This window comes from Thunnus thynnus, chromosome 7, assembly GCF_963924715.1.
Source record: "Thunnus thynnus chromosome 7, fThuThy2.1, whole genome shotgun sequence".
NCBI lineage: Eukaryota > Metazoa > Chordata > Actinopteri > Scombriformes > Scombridae > Thunnus > Thunnus thynnus.
This window is the reverse complement of record NC_089523.1, coordinates 7,625,754-7,646,486: the sequence shown is the minus strand read 5'-3', so window position 1 is coordinate 7,646,486 and position 20,733 is coordinate 7,625,754. Positions and strand designations below refer to the sequence as shown.

Sequence of the window (20,733 nt, the reverse complement as noted above, 5' to 3'; positions counted from 1 at the left end):
CTTTGAAATTTTTACTTGTGACTGGTAGCTACTGTACCACCATCTGAAGTGATTGCTGTCATAATTAATCCCCCATATTTTCCCTCTTAGAGTGGTTGCACAATTGAGAAGTTGAGTGTTAATGGCCACTTTGGTGCTACTTTGCAGCTGTATAACCTACTTTTTGCACATTGAAATGTGCTAACAAAGTGTTTGCCTGGTGACAGGTCTTTATTACATGTTTTAAATTGTATTTTCAAGTCAATGTGTATTTTACATCTCAATCTCATTTTTTTAAAATAACGAACTGGTTGCAACAAATGTCATAAAGAAAAAAATGGCAACAAAGTTGTTCACCTCTTCAGCTCACGGATTAAGGCCTGTGATTCCAACTAATATCATGTTTTTCCACTGGTTTTATTAATTTTAAAGTGATCATTCCTGTCCAACACTTCAAAGGTTAATAGTTGGTTCTGGTTTGGCTTCTTGGAACCAGCTGTATTGGTTATTGCCCTCTGTTGATAACATTGTTGGCAGAATGTGGTTCAAACAGAAAGTGGAACAGTGCTGCATGTAAAAGGAAGACCATGACACTTGTTGCCACGGAAATGTTGACCAATCATCAACACCTCTAACTGTGGTTTCCGTGATAGGCAGGACTGTTGGACAGTCAGCAAACCAACCTGCAAGTGCATGCGATAAAATTAAGACATGAAACCCCCTTCATGAATACAAGACATCCAACTGTCTCTCTGTCTCTCAACTCATTTTTCTGTGTATTTACACCTCTAACTGATGGACTCAAATTTGCATCTTTGTGTTTTTCTACAGCTGCAAGATAAAATCTGCAACACATGAGAAACACAGATAATCTCAGAGTTGCATTTTCAGGACCGCTGTCTGATCTCAACTTTGAAGTCTTTACCATTCATCATTTCAGAGTAGAAGACAGACGGCGCTGCAGAGAGAAAAAATAGGCACTGCTCTGTCTTTCCATTGTTCATAATGTGCACAGAGCTGGGTTAACCACATGCACACTTGAGGGGAGGGCGAGGACTGCAGTGATCAAAGATCAGCTGAGCAGTTTCACATGAAAATTGAAAGTGCATTAAAAGCCAGCATGTGCGGGAGATAGATAGAAGGAGACAAACGTGGCATCCGTACAGCAGTGACCTGAAATGTGAAATACTGAATATTTTAAAGAATACAGAACATATAACAGTGAACGCCTTGGGGATGTTTTTGAGGAACATGTGAGCTTCCTATTTAAGCCCCATTTGAGCTCTTAAGCAACTTTTTGTGCCGCGCAGAAAGCAGGAGTTCAAGACAGACAAGATTGCAACATGTGGAGAAGTTTTCACATAGTGTAGAGGAGAGAAGGAGATTCACATGAACTGAACCAGCCCAACACATGTAAGTATCAACCATTGTCATGCCATCCATTAGCTTGTGTTGAGTGTTTTTTTAATTTATTTTTTGTTATTATTAAAAATGAATGTCCAAAAAAGCCTAATCTTAAATGAATCTATAAACTTCTACCTACCTGATAAATCAACATTTTAACCCCATGATTTTTTGTCTCAAATCATGAGGGCATCAGCAGTTTTATTCTGTTTTGTTGCTAATTGGCTACTGTTTAAGTACATGTGGTTGTACATGAATGTAAATGTGTCCATATGTTTGTGTCCAGGGCGGTTCACAGTGCAGTTAATGGGACGACAGCCATCCCATGGAGGAGCAGCAGGAGGAGGCTGACCCTCCTGGAGCAGCTGAAGGGCTGTCAGGAGGCCTGGTGTCCTGGGCCACCCTGGGACAGAGAGGCGGCCCACGCTGCTATCTGTGGAACACCTGCTGGGGTGAGCTGTCCTCCTCCTCAATACAAAGATCAATCAATCAAGGAGTGTTACCCTTGACATGATAAATTATGTCTAATGCCGTTTCACTACTTTAGGGAATTCATTGAAATGAGTGAGATCACTTGATCCACACATTCAAGTGAATTCTTGGCTTTTCCAAACTTTTGCCTTTAAATTTAGAATTTTTAAGATAAATTAGCTGGTGAGTGGAATATAAAAATTGATCTTCAGTGTCTGAGTTTTCACACACTTGAGGGCATTTGGTAGAGTTCAAACCTCCTCCAACACTGAATAATTCTCAGCTTTTTAGAAAAAGGTGCAGCCTACACGCTGGGTGTTTTCTATCGCAATCCAGTGAAGTTGCAGATTTTGGGTTTTGCCTGAACCACGAAGTATTATGACCAAAATTCCAAATTCAGATCATCATGGAAATCTAATGAACTGGCCTTTGGGCTAAGGGCTCACTGTCCACATCCAATCTTTCTACTTTCCCATCTCTCTGTGTGTCCTCTTTTTCCTCCCTTTTACTTTCTCACCCTGTTCCCTTCATTCATTAAATTTATATCATCCTGTCATCGCTTGGTCAGTTTGCTACTTATCCATCCATCCAGCTGTTATATGAAACTAAGAGTCTCAGTTACATTTGCAATCCTTATTTTTCAATCAGCAAACATATTGTATGGATGTCTGTGTGCTTCACTTCAATTTTCTGTAACAGCAGATGTGCCCTTAGTCTGACTGAGTGCTGACATGCACATATCTGCGAAACAAAACTAGTTCCTTTTTCTATTTGACATCTGACAATGAAAAAAAAACACTACTTTTGGGGCTAAATGCAGAAGTAGTTTAGAATAAAAGCGTGTGCATATCAGGGAAATGACATTACAAAATGAACTGCAAAGTGTGAAAAACTCCCGCAAAGAGAGAACGTGAGTAGGAAAGACAAAGGTAGATTGTGTATATACTGTATTGATGATGCTTTTTTTTGTTGATTTGAAAGCGTGACACGCAAATAATTAGCCAGAAATGCAAAACTCTAACTGGCAGAGTTAACACATTGACTTGGGAGTATGTGATCACAGCGAATGGGAAAGAGTCTGTTTTTTAGTGCAAATACTCTCAAAGGGAAGCTAAGAGTTTTAACAATGTCCTTATGTACATCACAGTTGTTTCAGTACAGCTGAGTTTTCTGAGTTCAAATACTAAGCTAAACAAAAAAGTTCATTTGTTCATTTCTGCTTGAATGGTTTCCGACACGTCTTCCTATTAATCGAGTCTATGAGTGACTAAAAGTTGCCTCTATGAGTCAACGGAGAAATATTTGTTCGTATAAACATGTTCAGATGCCATGATGTGTTTCTGTGTGTGTTCAAAGTTTGGTGACTTGCAGTGAACTTGTCTCTATTTCTGTGCAAGCTGAGCATAAAAGCCACTTCCTCTGTTTGTGTATAAATGCGTGCTGGTGTTTGAGAACACTCTGAATTCAGTTGTGGTGATGTAACTCTATGAGTGAGCCGTTGGTTTGCTGTACTTTGGATTGCATGTGCTTTGTTTTACCCAAGTTAATTATGTCTAAATTTACAGTTTATTCTGTTTTAGTCGCCGTTTCCAAAAAGGCAATCTGATAAGATCATGATCGTGTGAAGATATTCAGACCATTTGACTTCAAAAACTCAGATAAGAATTGATTGATGTCGGGCAACACACCCAAACGACCCCACAACTGTCATTAGATTGTAATTCAAATGTTGCAAAATTGAGATTGGTGCATGGAAACATGTGACTTTTTTTTTTCACTTTTTTCCAAGTGAGCTCCTCCCACCTCAAACCTGTGTGAAGAGCACAGAGGAAAACAAAACCAAAGAGATCTTTCATGTGAAATAACCAAGTGTTGTAACTTTGACAGAAAATTGTGTTATTGTGTTTTCTTGTAGAACCCCGTCACTCATAGTAAGATGCTGATTGAGAAAATAGATTTTAGGGGCCTTTTATTTAAAATAGATTAAGTTTCTTCCTATATCTATATCCAGATATCTAAAAATATCTATTTGGAGTAGCCCTTAATTATTCAGTGAAAACATTATTGCAAGAATCTTTGCAAATGTATTACAAATTGAAGTACAGATGCAACCATGCCAGTGGCTTTGTGAGGCTGTATTTAGATACAGTGGTGCTTTGAGCTCAATACTAAAGTCAGCATGCTAACATGCTCGCAGTGACAAACAATTTGATGTTTAGCATGTTCACCATCTTAGTGCTTGTTAGCATGCTAACATTTGCTAACAAGCACTTAACAGAGGCTTATGGTATTTGTTCATAAACCATAGTATTGGACAAATTAAAATGTTGACCTGATGATGGCACTAGATGAAAACTTAAGGTATCATTACTATTAATTCTGAGGGGAATGTTCATTTCTGTAGCAAATTTCATGGCAATCCATCCAATAATTGTTGAGACATTTCACTCAGAACCTCAAATTTCAAACTCATGGTGGTATGAGAGGAAAGACAGGGGAATCACCAAAGTCAGTAGGCTTCTTTGACTGGAGACCATGAATGTTTGAACCAAATTTCATGACAATCCATTTAAGTAGTTGCTGAGATATTTCAGCCTGGACCAAAGTAGCGGACAGAGCGACCGGCTGACAGACTGATATTGCCACCCCTGGAGCTAGCATGGCTAAAAGCAGGTACTGCTGATTTCATAGTTATAACCATTCCTAGCAAGCATGCCGGCAGCGTGGCAATGGGGATGCTTCTCAGCAGCAGGTATCAGCCAACCGGTTACAGATTTGGTAACGCTGAACAGAGGAACCCTAAAAAGACTCAGACTTTAACTCCACTTTAACTCCACACAAGAGATGTTAAAAATAGTTTGAGGGCATCTCTATGAAGACTTAAAGAAACTGATCACATCCTAAACATCAAGTATATTCTTGACCTTGTAAAAAGCAGTTTGACATAACAATTTCCACTCAAGGTCCACTTACTAGCTAGCTTTTCCCTTAGTTTTCAATTATATCACATGAGATATAAATATAGATGCAGTTGTCATACAGATGGATCAAATCAATCAAACCCTGCTGTGAAAAGTTGGTAGGGGCATCCTCAAGTGGACTCGAAACTGTCATTACTGCCACTGACAAAGGTTTTAATTGTATAATTAATAGTTTAGTTATTTTAATATATTTGCAAAAGAAACACCTATAACACAACAAAAGCCACTGTGGGTCCAAACTCAGATAGTATTAACCAGCCACTATAGAGTCATATTTCTCAAGCCCCTTATTATTTCTCAGCACTTATGAACCCTTGGAAATTTGTGGTGTATGTGACGTTGAGGTTGGTCATATCAACAACCTGCTATGACTAACTTTCAAAATCAGACCTCTCTACCCTGCTGTGTAGTTGCCAGTATGAACATTTAGGAGAAAACGGCTTCCTGCTCAACAAGCTTCCGTAACACTTCTGATACTGAAATGAGTCACTGTGTCTCCCTTCAGAGTTTCCTGGTTGTGCGGGACTCTGCGACATCTCAGCCCAGCCTTCTGTGCGTGTCTGCTGGAGGAGAGCATGAAGCAGTTCTTGATTATGATATCAAATGCACAGAAACAGGTATGGACTGACTACATGCAAATATATTTCTTTCTGTATGTGTGCGTGCGTGCATGTGGGCATGGTTCAGTTACCAACTTCCTTATATTTTACATTTAGTGGTTATTTAATGAATCATTACTTCTGCCAAAACGGACAGACTGATAAGACAGATAAACAATTGCAGTAACCCAGCAATGTCATAGTTTTCCTTTCTGCTGTTGAATGTGAGTGTAAATACAGCACAGATCACAGAAACAGGCAAAGTTTCTACAGGTAATCAGATATGAATTAAACCAAACACGCCTCCAGGGAACTTTCAAACTGCAAATTCTGGTTCTTAAAGTGTTTATTCCCATCTTTGTTACTTATCTGATCTACAGCCAGATTTACTCCTACTTCTCTGCAGAAGCAACCTGCTCAGCTTTAGAAACCACAAGGTATCAGAAAATAACAGATGTAATTGTTGGTGTGAAAATAAAACTGATGCAACGGTTGGTCACACTGGCTAATTTTTTAGAAGTCCCCTTTTAGGTTTCCTGGTTCAAGTGTCAGTATGTTTCCAGGAATGTCATTTTTCGACTAAACATTTTAGACTGAGAGCACAGTAATGCTACCCACTCTCTCTCTGTTTCTCTCTTAGTCTTCCAGTTGTCTGAGTCTCGTCTGTCTTTCTCGGACTTGGCTCAGCTGGTGATCTTCTACTCTCTGACCAGGTAAGGACCTGCTGTATCACTGATACCTTTTTATTTGTTGAGTGTAATTAAAACGTCCACATTGACCCTAGGTACAGTATATCATAGAGCTAACAAGCAAACAAGCCTTTAGTAAACATGTGATATTGAATTGCTGATATATTGCTATGATTATATGTTTGTTTTTTTACTATGACTAACCACATTATAAAAGCTCCCTAAAATATCCCAATTTTTATTATTTTTTTCATATTTTAAAGTTAGTTGAAAAGCTAATCAGCAAATGCTTGGACTGCAACAGAACTGTGACCATTTCAACGTCTATGCAAACTTGTAAGATTAGCCATTTAATATATCTAATCTCCCTCATCTCTTCCTCTGTGTCAGGGACGTGTTGGCTCTTTGTCTATCCTTTCCTCAGTGGATCTCCAGTGTAACCGGGAGGAACAAAGATCGTCTCTCTCAGCTTGAACCTCGTGAGTCCTTCCATATCTGTGTCTTACTCTTGATCCTCTCCCAGGAGAAGTATTTCAAAAATCTGAAAAGTATATTTGAGTTTTCTATGAATCAGTGATCCTTTTTTACTGTTTGATTTGTTGCCATTGACCAACCGACTTAGCTAAAGTGCATTGGGAATCATGTTGTTTGATAGAAAACTGTCTTATTTAATGCAGAAACCTGGCTTTGTACACCACCTGACCTGCAGACTGATGAAATGACCCAAAGGGAGCCAAGCACTGTAATGTGCTCCATACAGGTTTGTGTATAGTGGTGCAACAACTTCCTTATTTCCTTGTGCTTGCAAGTGAGGCAGCTTGTTTCTCAATACCTTAAAGCTGCATCTATCAATATTTTTGTATTAATCATGGATTAAATGACTATGTTTAATGTGGAAGGGGTCATTTGTAGTGCTGACCTCACAGAGAATTATCACTCGTCTCTGCAGTTTTACTCAGTTCTGTGAAGCATTTAAGCATTTCTAAAGTTCATTGTTTAGTTTTGTTGGGCCCACATATTCCTCTCTCATCAACTAATTTCTAGTCGATAAACAGCAGCCAGACAAAGTTAATGGCTAGCTGGAAAATGTAGTGGAGCATTTAGCAGTTAAAGAGCCACACAGAACTACATTCATCTACATTCAGGTCTCCAGAAACAAGACTCAAAATGAAAGCTAATGTTGGTCTCTGTCTGCTGGATGTGTAAATAGGCTTCTATTTGCTAACAACTTTGCCATATCAGCTTTATAAGGTAGATAATATGTCAATGCTGTGCTTAAAGCTTGTCCAGCTGCCCCCAAGTGGCCCAAAAAATAAATTAATACAGCTTTAAATTGATGGAGTACAGTGTTGTCACACCATCTTAATTCATTACTGTTTGTGTGTTTCTGTAGTTGACGTCCACCAACGGAGCCCTGTGTGTCATCAATCCTCTCTATCTTCGTGAACATGGAGATGAGTGGCTGACAAACCGGACAGCTGGTGTTCAGTCCCCCACACAGCCATCAAATTACAGGCGAGAGCGACGCCTCAGCACCACCCGTACATGGGCAGGGGCAGGGATACAGAGTAAACGAGCCATCTCATTGGACCAGGAACTTTCTGCTGCCATTATTGAGAGCTCAGGTCAGGATGTGTTACTTTTGTGCATAAATGTAGAATTTATTTAGAACTCTGCTGTTACTGCTGCTCTTAAGGGCCAGTCCACCCAAATTACAAAAAAAAGTACTTTCTCACCTACATGTAGTGATGTTTGACTATGCACGTAGTAATAATAATTTGGAAAAACTCAACAGCAACAGCACCCTTTGATAGAGAGAATGATACCACTTATAAATCTTTACACTAAATATGAAGCTAAACAAAACAAAGCAATTAACCTAGCTTAGCATAAAGACTGGAAGCAACAGCTTGCCTGGTTCTGTCTGAAATTTTAAAAAATCCACCAGCACCTAATTTCTGTATATTCTGTAAAATTTTCAATTTTTGTTTGTGTGAAGATCAGACAAACTAGATATAATGTATTCATTAACAAAATATAGAAGTGCTGGTAGTGGATTGCTTTCAGTGTTTGTGCTAAGCTAATCGTCTTGTGGCTGTAGCTTCATTTTTAGCAAACAGACACAGGAGTTGTTGCATTCTGCAAGAAAACAAATAAGCAAAAATCTCTGAAATGGGGATCATTTCTTCACTATTTCAAAACAGATAAAACGGAAACAGTCTTTGTATAATTTAGGTGAACTGACCCTTAAATACAACGGTAAATCACATGTACAGTTTCACTTTATGTGGAAAATTTTGAAAAAAATGGGTAAGAGTTGGTCCCACAGTGTGTTTCTGTGCTCCAAAACATTATTGATTCTGTCATATATGTATATATCAGTTACTCTGTCCAGGTTTTTATGTGGGTTCAGTTAAGTCACTGCCCATGTGGTGTTCATAATCTCTGTTTGCTATGTCCAGGTCTAATCAGAGCCCAATCAGCAGATTCACCACCATTCTCCTCAACATCAGCTGCCTCAGCAGGGGTGGTCCTCAGGAGACCCAGCCGAGATTCTGTCTCCAGCTTCTCCGACAGAGAGAGCATTGAGAGCTTGCCCTCCATGCCTGTCAGTTTTGACAGCCCAGCATCTGAGCTGCAGTACCATGGCAGCCCAGTTCCTCAGTCTCCTCACAGGGTGTCCTGGATCGAGGATGGAGTCTGGCTGCCTCCACCCAGGCCTTCCTCCTTTCTTCAGCCCCCATCACTGGAGCTCGATTCATTGTCAATCAGCAGCATAGAGGAGGAACAGGAGATTCAGACGCCAAGCCCCACACCCCACCACCCGTCGGCGCACCGGTTGGCTGACAAAGTCATACATCGCCTCTCAGCGGTGGGTCAGGCTCTTGGCGGGCTGGTATGTCAGAAGAAAAGACTAATCAATCGTGTGCAGGAGCTGAGCGAGCGGAGAGGTGGGGCGTTTGCAGAGGCTGTAAAAGGATTTGCAGAGATGACACTGAAAAAAGGGGCTGATCCTGGGGGGGTCACGGGGTCAGAGTTCTTACAGGAAGTGAGGTCATCGCTCACATCATTGAGGGAGACACTGTTGGACTATCCAGAAATCCAGGCAATATTGGATGGCATAACTGACTTAAATGACTCAGAGATTGGTGAGTGAGCTGACAATCACTTTGACAATACATTAATATAAATGTACGTTTCAATACAGTGTTCATTAATATAATGACAGAACATATGTTGTTATCTTGCAACTCAGTGGATCATTGGTTAGTACTGTTGGCTCTCATCAAGAGGCCTCTAACTTACTTACGTACCTTTTCTTTAGACTCCTTGGTGGAGCTCTCCCTGCACAAGGTGGCTCTGAAACCCGTGTCCACACACCTCTACTCCTGCATTTACATCTCCCGTACCAATGACGGCAGTCTTGAGGGACTCCAGAACAACCTGCGTGTGCTCGAGGAGAACGGGGTGAAGGAGCTAGGGGGGTCAGCAGGAGTCGGAGTTCCTGACTCTGTGACCCTGGAGCGGATCCAGCAGAGGTGGGCTAGTATGCATGAAGCCTACTCCCCGAACAAGAAGGTCCAGATCCTGCTCAAAGTCTGCAAGAGCATCTACCACAGCATGAATGCTAATGCAACCGCAGGTAGCCCAGAAGAGAGAACCTCTCTTCATATGCTAAATGTGGAAATCACAGTAAAGTCAAAGTCTCCTCTTCTCTTTCTATCCTAAACTATCCTGTCCTCTCCTCTCACACAGGTGTGGTGTTTGGAGCAGATGACTTCCTGCCCTGCCTGACATGGGTGCTGCTGCGTAGTGAAGTGGTCACCTTACAGCAAGACACAGACTACATGATGGAGCTGCTGGACCCCACACAGCTACAGGGAGAGGGTACGGCAGATGCACTCATCCTGCTGCTTATACACAAATGACCACCAAAATACACTGTAGTGGATAGGTTGGTTGATTCATAAGCTGGCTTGAACTTAACTGTAAGTGCTAGTGTTGTGGAGATTTACGCATCACCAAATCAAAACAGTTTGCAACACACAAACTAGTTCTAAAGATTAGCTGGTAATAAATGTTTACACCCAGTAACTGCTACATAGTTGTAACTTTTGCATAGCTGACTGAACCAGCTGACAAAACTAACATAACTACGACCAGTTTATCTGACCTGACATTTGCAATGCAGTTTAATAATGATGTAAAGTGGGAAGATTTTAAATGACATTTAAAACAAAAATAACTCAACATATCTCAAATGACAAAATATGGCAATGATGGTTTGCTAATAACCAAATAATGTCAGCTAGATTAGCTTAATCAGATATTTCTCACTCAAACCGCTTGAATATCACTAACTTCTTAACTCACATACTTCTTAATGTGTACATAAAAACATCTCCAAGCTAATACATTGCTTAAAATGTAATGGTCCAACCAGTTTAAGTAAATCACTAGATTAAAACTAGCTAGTAATCATTTAGAAATTAGAAAGGACTTTACATACAAACTTGGTGAAGTGTTTACGAATAGCCAGTGCAAATCAATCCTTTCTAAATTGCTCATTTAGTAGATGGTTTCCCACTGATTATAGAGATTTAGCTACTGCTAAGTTACAATTAGAACTCACAGACCATCCCTCTTTCTGTATTCCCCATGTCAACAGGAGGCTACTACCTTACAACTCTATACGCCTCTCTCTACTACATCAGCAGCTTCCGGCCACGCTTGGCTGCCCGTCAGCTCAGCGTTGAAGCCCAACACTCTCTCAATCAATGGCATCGCAGGCGCACCCTGCACTGCAACCAATCTCGTCGCAGCAAGAACCGACGGACCATTCGCAGGCAGGTGTGCCGTGACAGGGGCTCACAGGACTCTGAAACAGAGACTGGGAGTAAAGAGGAGAGTAAGAAAGAAAAAGATTGTGTTGATGTTGAGTCTCAGCAGCAGACAGAAAGCAGCACAAATGCTCTGCATACGCTGAGGGAGGAGACAGCGAAAGGACAGCAGCAGCAGACTCTGCTGGAGCAGGAGATGAGGACAAAGGAGGGCCTGAGATAAAAAACATTATGACCTTTGGACCACACATTTGAAGATGGTGAAATTACCTCAGCATTTTCTCACTGGGTTGAACCCTCCCTGAAGCTTCCACATAAACTCCCAGCATATCCCATCATGCCCATCATTCCTCTTCTAAAGAGGCCAAAGAAAGCTAAAGATCAGTGTCATTATCACACTGGTGTCAGTGAATTATCAAAATGTCTGTTACTTATTATACTGTGGTATTAGTGTGAGGATCCCAACCTGGCAGTCGGGAGGTCACAAAATCTAAAAGGGACAAAGAAAGAGGAAAAAAAATCTGCTTAATTTTTCAGACTTTTCTCAAACTTTTTTCTTGTCAGGTACTGGATATTTATATCTCTTCAGGGTTCTAAAAACCTTTCAAATTCAACAATCTGAGTAGGAAAAATCACCCAATTCATGTCCACACTTAGGGCCATAACCTGAAATGGGGGGTCACAAGTAGATACTGCATCAGTTTGAGACGTCACAAGCCAAAGAAGTTGGGCAGTGTGTGTGAGTTGAACTGTAAAGAAGAGAAGTGTTCGTGTGTTGTTGAAACCACATAAAAAAAATGTATTGTTCCTTTTTAGCTGATAATTTGGTGACTTTTGTACATCAAATAATTGATCACATTGATCCATTAATAGTATATTCCCAGTCATCAGCCATCAATCCACTTTTTCCCAGATATGCATAGATATGCAAGCAAGCTTAAATGTTATTTGATGCAGGAGATTTGTCAAACCTTATTCAGAATACTGATAACGCTCATATTTAGGTTACATTTTGTAAGGTGCAAAATCATTTGGGATTTTTTAATATGCTTATTAATTTAATCTAATGCAATTTTTGACTTGTTAATATATTAATATGAAAGTAACAACAGCTAATAAACACAATTTCAAAATGAATGTGAAAGTGTCTGCGTGTCAGCTGGATGTATAATTAGGCAACTGTTTGTGTTAGCCATTATACCTCATGTGAAAGGTATGTTTTTTCTGTTTTCTTTCTTCTGCCTCAAGGACGCCTAGAAAATCTAGTATCTAAATTAAAAAATTTAAATAATCTTCACCATAACGACTTGATATTAGGTATGCTTGTATAAGTGTTGTACAACCTTTTATTGCAAGAGCATGCCCTTTGTGTTGACTCCGTTCCTCCCTCACTTAGTGAAGTCTTTCTTATTAATCAAGATTAAATTTAATACTGTTGAAATACCACCTGAGCTTTGGCCTTTTCTAAATTTATATATATGTACTGCTCCATCCTTGTAAATTTATTTAAAAAACAAAAGTGCATATCAAAGGTTTTACCAAGACAAGCTCACCTAGAAGTAATCCACAAATATGTGTTTTCCCTTTTGACCACTAGAGAGCAGTATAAACCCTCTTGTGAGTAGTACAGCCTGTAACCTCTTAAAATGTTTTCATTCACAGTCTGTAGGATAAAGAACACAAGTTATGTTTTAATTGAAGCACCATATTTGTACTGGGAAATATGTGACACAGAGCCAAGAATAAAATCTGGTTGATATATACGGTTTTAAAATATGCTGACAAACAATATCAGTCTGTGTTGTAACTCCTGTCCAGCTGGTAGATCCCAGTAGATTTGTTTTTTGAGATTCCTTCTCACATGTGAGTTATAGGTGCACATACACATGTAGCCTACACAACACACACACACACACACACACACACACACACACATGCCTAGATTTATTGGCATTCCTAAACTCAATTAGGACTCCAGCAGTTTATCAACCAATTTGTGAAACACTATACTGTCAGCACAGGTCAGTGTCTCTGTTTGTCAAGCTGTGGAGCAGAATCGTCTAAGTAAAAGTCCATTATGCTGATCTTACTCAAGTTAAGTTCTCACAATATCTATGCATAATATCTGAAATATTTAAGCAGTTGTTTTAGGTTGAAATTTCAATGTGAAATGCAACCAAGAGTTTGTAAAATTTACTGTAATTTATTTTGGTCGACACACTCTTGCAGAGTATTGAGTCACTTTTGTAAAATCTATAAGGCTAAGAAGGATGTGGAGATTGTGGTCAGACATCAAGATAAAAAACAAACCTGATAATATGCAAAGTGCGATAAGGGTTATTGCAACTGGCTCACCTTTACAGGTACTGTGCCATCTGTTAGCCAGTGGCATTGCTCTCTCCTTCTTTACCTCCCTCAAGGCATCTCCTTCCAAACTGGTCTGAGTTGAGTGGCTTCTGCTGGTTTTCATATGGGCACCCCCTTTCCTTGATGTTTTGTCGATTTAAGTCCATGACATCTCGGGGGGGCCTGACAGTAAAACCAGCATTCTGGTACCAGCCCCACTGTCCACCACTCAACTCTATGATGCTGTTAATCTGTCGCCAGGTTAGTTCCACCACCACTCATTCTGCTTAATCCAGATCCACTGGAATGCTGCCTCTACCTGCTTGGTGATGTTGGCTACAAGCTGCTTTCTAGCCAAGCAGTCCAAGAGCTCTCCAGACCGACTGCCTTACAAAGCCCCCTGCAGCCACCTTCCATCTGTTCTGTTGGCTCTTGAAGACGAAGGCCTGATATTTCTTTAGCTTGCGTTCATGTGCCTCCTCCATCCTCTCCTCTCAGGGAACTGAAGCTCAATAAGAACCACCTGCTTGGTACCTTTGAACCAAAGGACAATATATGGTCTGAGGCTAGTGTGGGTTCTCTCTTCTGGGAATTTGAGCTGCTTCTTAAGGTCTGTCCACATCTCCCAGTTGCTTGCCATGGCCAAGATCCCTTTGCTTCTCATCTCTACTGCTGCACTGATCCCCTGACCTGAGAAATTGGATGAAACAAGGGCCATTACAAAGTTGTTTTGGCTTCTTTCTTGCCTGCTCCACCCCAGCAGCCAAATGTATTAGATTCTGGTCATGTCGCTACCGGAATTTCCCATCCGCCAGACTTGACTGCCACAAGAAGAGGACATGCTCAAGGTTGGCTGGCCTTCCGCAGACTGTGCGGCTGGGGCTCTCTGCCAACCCCCATGTTTGGAAGGTTGATGGCGCAGGCAGGACCTCATACACGTAACACAACAGAAACTTGATTCGGTGCCCTTCTATGCTCCAGATGTCTTGCCAGGTCAGTGCTGACTGTTCATAAGACTACACTGTGCAAAATTAACAACTTACAACAATAAAACACATTACATCATACTTTCAAATCAGGTCGAACTAGATACCAATGAATGCATCAGTCAAGAAATAAACAAAACATTTGTAATAGTTGAAATGTCTTAATTTACCTGCATTTAAGAAGTTGGAGCACTAAAGAGTGATGAAGAAGCAGGTCATTAAAGAAAGAAAGAAGTAGCAGCTGAAGTTGAGGCAGTTACTGTAAAGGAGTTAGATGTCACGTTTATTATTTTACTTTCCTATTGTTTATCAAATGTATTTTAATATTTAAACTAGCTAAAAAAAATTTTTGTTTTATTTCAAAAAGCACTTTGAGCTGCATTTTGTGCATGAAAGGTGTTACATAGATAAAGTTTGCACAGAGAGAAGGTAAACTGGCAGTTGAGGTCTTACAAGTGGCATCTCTCAAGCCTGAGAGATGAAAGATGAAACACAAAACATAGTTGAAGATGAATTTTTGAAGTCTGTCTGTAAAACAACAGTCAGGTAAGTAAGTGATGGGGGAGAAAATCCACAGCATGTCCACACAGTCATTTTGTGCAAAAATATATTTAAGTTGATCTGAAGCTTATATGAGGCTTCAGCAGTCTGAGTTAGTCATATCAAGCGGATATCTGCCACATTTACAGTCTTTTTAGCATCAAATTCCCTCTTTGTGTTTCCCTGTTGACATGCTGTGGAAGTATAGTAACAAAAAGAGGAACTGTGGCACTAAAAAGAATAACCTTGAAAGATATCTACTTAATTTGACTCATTTGGATGACTGAAGCTTCATATTAACTTTTAAACTTTTAACTTTTTCTTTTAAATACATTTTTGCACAGAAGGAGGCTTGTGGATTTTGTCCCCCATCACTTACATTGTAATATATATATATGAAGGGATCTTCTAATGGTCAGTATGAACAGGAGGAATGATTACAGCAAAAAAAAACCCAAAACATTTCCAGTGTTCATTTGAGCATAGACTTGAAAAATTGTGAACCTATCCTTTAAGTAACAGTGTAATACTAAGAACTTGAAGCAGTTGAAGTGGCAGTAGGAGTTGAAGGATGTTAAAGATTTTAAGTGTGAGCATATACAAGTGGAAGCGACAGTAGTAGTGAAGCACTTAAAGGTAACAGTTGAGTTGAGTTGTAGTGTCGTGTGAGATGTAGTAGCAACTGAAGCTGAGGCGTTTGTAGAGACAGATGTAGGTAAGGCCTTTGAAAAACTTGTGGCAGAAGGAGTGAAGGATGAAAGTAGTTGAAGTGACAGAGAAAGGTGAATTACTGACAAGAGATGAAGCAGCAGTTTAACTGGAAATTAAAGTTCAGTGCCACAGCTTGCCATTTCATCTGACTTGATTAGCACTTATTTTTTGTCATTAGATAATATTTCCAGCTCCGTAATTTCCTGTTATATTGATTTTTTTTATTATGTAATCAACAGCATGTAGATTTAAAGACGTTACCAGAATACTTAATAAATGCACATACATCGGGCATGTACACATGTAAATAGTTATACAGGGGGCCTCTTATGTAAATGTGCACACACACAGCTTCATGTACACACATATGGAACCGTCTCATCGCTGCATTCTAAATGACCGAGCCAATCAAATTTGCCTAATGAGACATCTGGCATTCTGCCTGCATGTGGATGTCAAGCCCAGAAACAGCTGGGCCTTTACACACACACACAAACACACACACACACACACACACATACACACACACACTCACATGCACACACTCTCTTTCTCTTCTCACACTTTATCAGTGCTGTTAGATCTGGTGGAAGACTGAGAAAGAAACAGAGTGATACTCGCTGAATCACACATTTAATGAACACACACACACACACACAAACATTACATGCGCATGCAGCAAAATTTAGGGAAATGTCGAGGAGTTTCGAAGGAACTGTGGTCAGGACTATATGCTGGCCAGCGCATAGTGTCACAGACTCGCTCTCCCACACGCAATTCTTTCACACGTGATATATTATGCATACATGAGTGTGTGTAACACACTCACCATGGCCATAAATTAGATATATGGCAGTGGCGGAGGCAGTAGAGGAGGGGGTGCACAAGGAAGAAGAGAAGAGGAGTGTGTGTGTCTGTGTGTATGTGTGTGTGTGTGTGTGAAATGAGGAGGGGGGGCACAGATGGCTGTGGCCTGAGGCATTCGAGGTACATGGAGACTGCAAAACACACACACACACACACAGAAGATTAAGTGTGGGGGGGCTGCTCATGTATACAAATGCAAACACTCAAACATATACAGTATAGGAAGGAAAAGGGGCAACATGGAGTCACATACAGTACAATCACACAGTGGCAATATTTCCACACTGTTTCCATTTCCTGAGTAAAGAAAAATTCAGAACTCTTATGAATCAATAAACTAATAAAAAAAAATAGGAAGAAGAGCTCCTGTAATGCTATATATGTGTTAGTTTTAAAGTGCAATATATAGAACCCTGCACAAAATAAAATATATCATAAACATAATGATTATTCACCTTTTTAAAGGGCCACTCCCCTGATTTTATATGTTGTTTATAGCATACCTGCCCTCCAGAACAATGCATGTAAGCTTTTTCTGATATGACAGCTCTATCAGCAGGATGACATAATTTGTCAATGCTTCTGAAACTGTTACAAATCACTGTTGAAAAACACAGTATATTCCTTTATGATGTGACAGCGCTACTGTGGTTAAAATTTGTGTAGGTTTGGTTTTGGAAAACAGCTTGGTACCTCCTACATCACTACTTTGTTAAGGTTAGGGGACTATCATTGTCGTGGTTACAATAATAACCATGTGGTTAAGGTTAGGGGATGACCATGGTCATGGTTAAAAGAAACCAATGTTGACTGTTGGTAGGAAACAGGAGACGAACAGCGGTTTTGTTGACCCATCCATCCATCTTGATGTGCTCCCTATGTGGAGCCATTGTGGCTCCGTAATATCTTCATCTAACTTCCTCTTCTGCTCCCAACTTACAGGAGTCATATAATTCCTACACCCTGCTAGGCTTTGTCACATGATTGTAAAAAAAATGTCATTTTTGGGCATTTACCGAAATGATGAATGTTCTAATTTTTCTCGGAAGGAATGGTGATGTCATCAACGTTATCTCTGATTTTAGCAGAAAGCTTGAATTAAAAAAACTGGAGGTGTTGAGTTTGAAAGAAGTGGGCATTTGGACGACAAGGAGGGCTCATGAGTCTTGAGTTGCATTATGGGAAATATAGGATCCAGTGTTTTTGGATTTTGTCCCATAAAAGGGACTAAAATTCAGAAGATCTCGGCCTCTGCTGGTCTGATTTAGATTTTTTTTTCTTTTGATTTTTTTTTATCTGTCTCTTGTGTAAATTCAATACTTAATTTCTGTAGGAGCCCTTTAAATGAACTTCACTTTAAAGCATTTGGATGGTGAGCATAGCTTGGAGGCTTTGTATCTGACCATTTTAAAATCATTACTCAACATAAAATAACAAAATTACATTTGCTTTTATATGTCATGTTAAACTTGTTGTGCTTCTAATGCACTAAAGATGCCTGCCTCACTTTAAGCTAAGTAATCATGTTAAATCAGTTTGGCTGTGTCTTTATTGTCCTGTCCTGTCTTGTCTTCATCTGTCACTCGTCTCCCTATAATACATATAAGTGTCTTTGTCTTTACTGCGGCCTTTCAGCGGCTGTCACCATCCGACAGCTTGCCTCTGTCACGGGCCGTTCACACGCCCACAATAAAACTTACACCCTTTCTCTTTCTCTTTTTAACCCTCCCGGTGTTTTTTCATTCCCTCTCTCCATCATTCAGCTCCTCTCTGCTCTCTTCCTCCTTTCCCCGCTGCATTCCTCTCTTCCTTTCTCTCTCTCCTTTACTCCCCCCTGCAGCCTCCCTCCCTTGCCCTCTCTCCCACTTGTCTGAACTCTGACAGGTGCGTAATTGAATGATTAATGACCACCAGAGTACACCCCCTCCCACACACACACACACACACACACACACACACACACACAGACACACACTTTATGTTAAAATGGAATTGTACATATTTATGTGCACACATATTTGTGCCCCGACACACACAGGCGTGCACTTTTGTACATTACACACGTGTATTCATTTTGCCTCAATAGGCCAACGCTCAAATGGTCAAATTCAAACCAGTAGGAGTCTTGAAATGATGGAAACATTATCAGGAAGGTAGCAATACTCAGTGAAATGTATATTAAGCAGCAGTGACAATCACACTTTTGTCATTTTATAAAATTGTTTCAGGTTATGTGAATTTAAAAAAATACATTTCCCACAAAAATGTGCCATTTACTTTAATCATTTTCTCAAAATTCGGCCAAAACCTCGCACTTCTTTAAGGCAGAATGATCTACTGCAGTGCCACATATGCTACACGCTACAGTACATTACATATTCTCCTCTAACCACAGTACACACATATAGTGTAAATACATTCGAACACTTTCTCCCTTCCGTATACTCCCTGCCATTTGTCAACATAAAGGTTGATTTTATGCAATGTAATTCCCACCGTCTAATGGAGGCTGTGTTGGTGAGACAAGAAGCTGGCAGCAGACTCAATCTATGTGAAGCAATCATAAGCTGACTATGAATTATACTGTGTGAGTGAGAGCTGTACTGATGTATGAATAAAGCCTGTATGCAGCTGATTCTCTGCTTAGATCCCGGCCTGGGGTGTGATGTTACAGGATCAGGATCATTGTTGTCAAACAGCTGGAGAGGAAAAAGAAGAAAAGACTAGTGACTGACATGATACTATTTGAGAGTTAAAACATCTGATAACGATAGAGCTGCTAACATGTGTTTCTTAACATATCCAAGCATAATTTTTATAAACGCTTTGGATAAGGATACCTTCATTTTGATTATTAAAAATAAACAAGATATGTACTGAGAGGGACATTTTGCAGATAAACTCTTCCTGTGAATAAACAATGTAATGGCATCATCGCTTCTATATTACTGCAGACATATATTTCATTTGCATTTCTGTACTGCAATTTCTTGTAACTTATCAACAGGTATATAAAGAAGAGAAGTATGGGAAGAAGTCAAAGAGTTTTAGTTAAGTCTGTTTGGAATATGTTGGTGCCTATAAATATTTGGGTTCTTCTCTTGATGAATTTAGGACTTACAAGGATGAAGTTGGCTGGAAGAGCTCTAAATCCAGTCATTAACAAACTGAAATTATGTAGTAATCTTGGTTATTTTCCAACTTTATGTTGCATGTGTCTCTACTATACTGACCCATACAGGGTTATGGGGCTTTAAAGAATCTGGTATTGCAGATTACAGAATAGTGCTATACAGTGTTTTCTGGGGGTTCACGGATTTGTTCCTATAATTCAATGAGACGTGGGCTGGGTGCCAGTACAAGGGAAAAATGTGTGAAATGAGTCAACTGTGTAATCGTCTTATTAAAATGGCAGAGGATAGAATAAATAAGGTGTTGCTGTGGGGTCTCTATGGGCAACAGAGGTTTACTCAATATTTGAAGAGATATTCTGTTTATCTACAGGAGACATTTGTGTTGACATGTAAGCTTTTACTGAAGTTTGAAGAAAAATGGTTTGAAAATATCTTGTTAAAGCCAGAATTAAGGATATATATCAAACAAAAAAGTGGCCCTGAATCATATATTACATCTTGCTGTGTTTGAGTTGCTTTTTAAAGTTTGTTATTTAAAGTTCAATGTATTCAAAGTTCTCTGAACCTGCCTTATATGAATCTGGATGAATCAATTCTTTCATTTATATACGCTAATAACAATATATCTAATCTAATAATGGGTCAATAATATTGGCAGGTCAGTTTATTGATTGGGCTTTAATGTAAACAAGAAATTAATTAACTTTACTTGTAAAACTTTGAATTTAATTTATATTATAATGCTTTGTTGAAAAATTACATCCCTTTTTTGTCTTGCTTTTAAGAACAGATGGTAGAATTCTGGTCTAAAGAAACATGCTAACATACATTCATACATCTTAGACAGTGTATGTGTGTAGCATTACATGTGAGCACATTGATAACTTGGAATTAGTGTTTAGTTGTTTTAGAACATCATGGAAAAAAAAGAAAATGATTTAGGTTTATCTATATTGTTTCACTTTGTGGTAAACCAGAGTTTTAACATTACAATAATGTCAGAGATCAGGATGTAAAAACAGAGTTTGGATTGACACAGAAAACAAAACAAAACACTGTTGGACATGACAGTGCTGTAGCAAAGACCAGCAAGCAAACAGGACCTTGAGGAGGTGAAAGAGTAAGTGAGGGTCCATCCTGACCAACATGGCCTACAGGAGATAGTGTGTGGAGGGACAAAGAGAA

General features: G+C 39.6%; 1 protein-coding gene across 1 annotated transcript; it reads left to right on the top strand.

Moving 5' to 3' along the window:
• Positions 1-68: 68 nt before the first annotated feature.
• rinl (Ras and Rab interactor-like) lies at positions 69-12,410 on the top strand. Its single transcript, XM_067594064.1, has 11 exons — positions 69-1,392; positions 1,670-1,835; positions 5,341-5,452; positions 6,075-6,147; positions 6,514-6,602; positions 6,801-6,883; positions 7,517-7,748; positions 8,586-9,272; positions 9,449-9,766; positions 9,880-10,011; positions 10,793-12,410. Coding segments are annotated over exons 1-11 (2,289 nt in total). The 5' UTR covers positions 69-1,390; the 3' UTR covers positions 11,188-12,410.
• The last annotated feature ends 8,323 nt before the right edge of the window (positions 12,411-20,733 follow it).

Coding starts and splice junctions, on each gene's coding strand:
- rinl (XM_067594064.1), top strand. Junction 6,603..6,800: donor TCTCTCTCAGCTTGAACCTC/GTGAGTCCTTCC, acceptor TATTTAATGCAG/AAACCTGGCTTTGTACACCA. Junction 9,273..9,448: donor CTTAAATGACTCAGAGATTG/GTGAGTGAGCTG, acceptor CCTTTTCTTTAG/ACTCCTTGGTGGAGCTCTCC.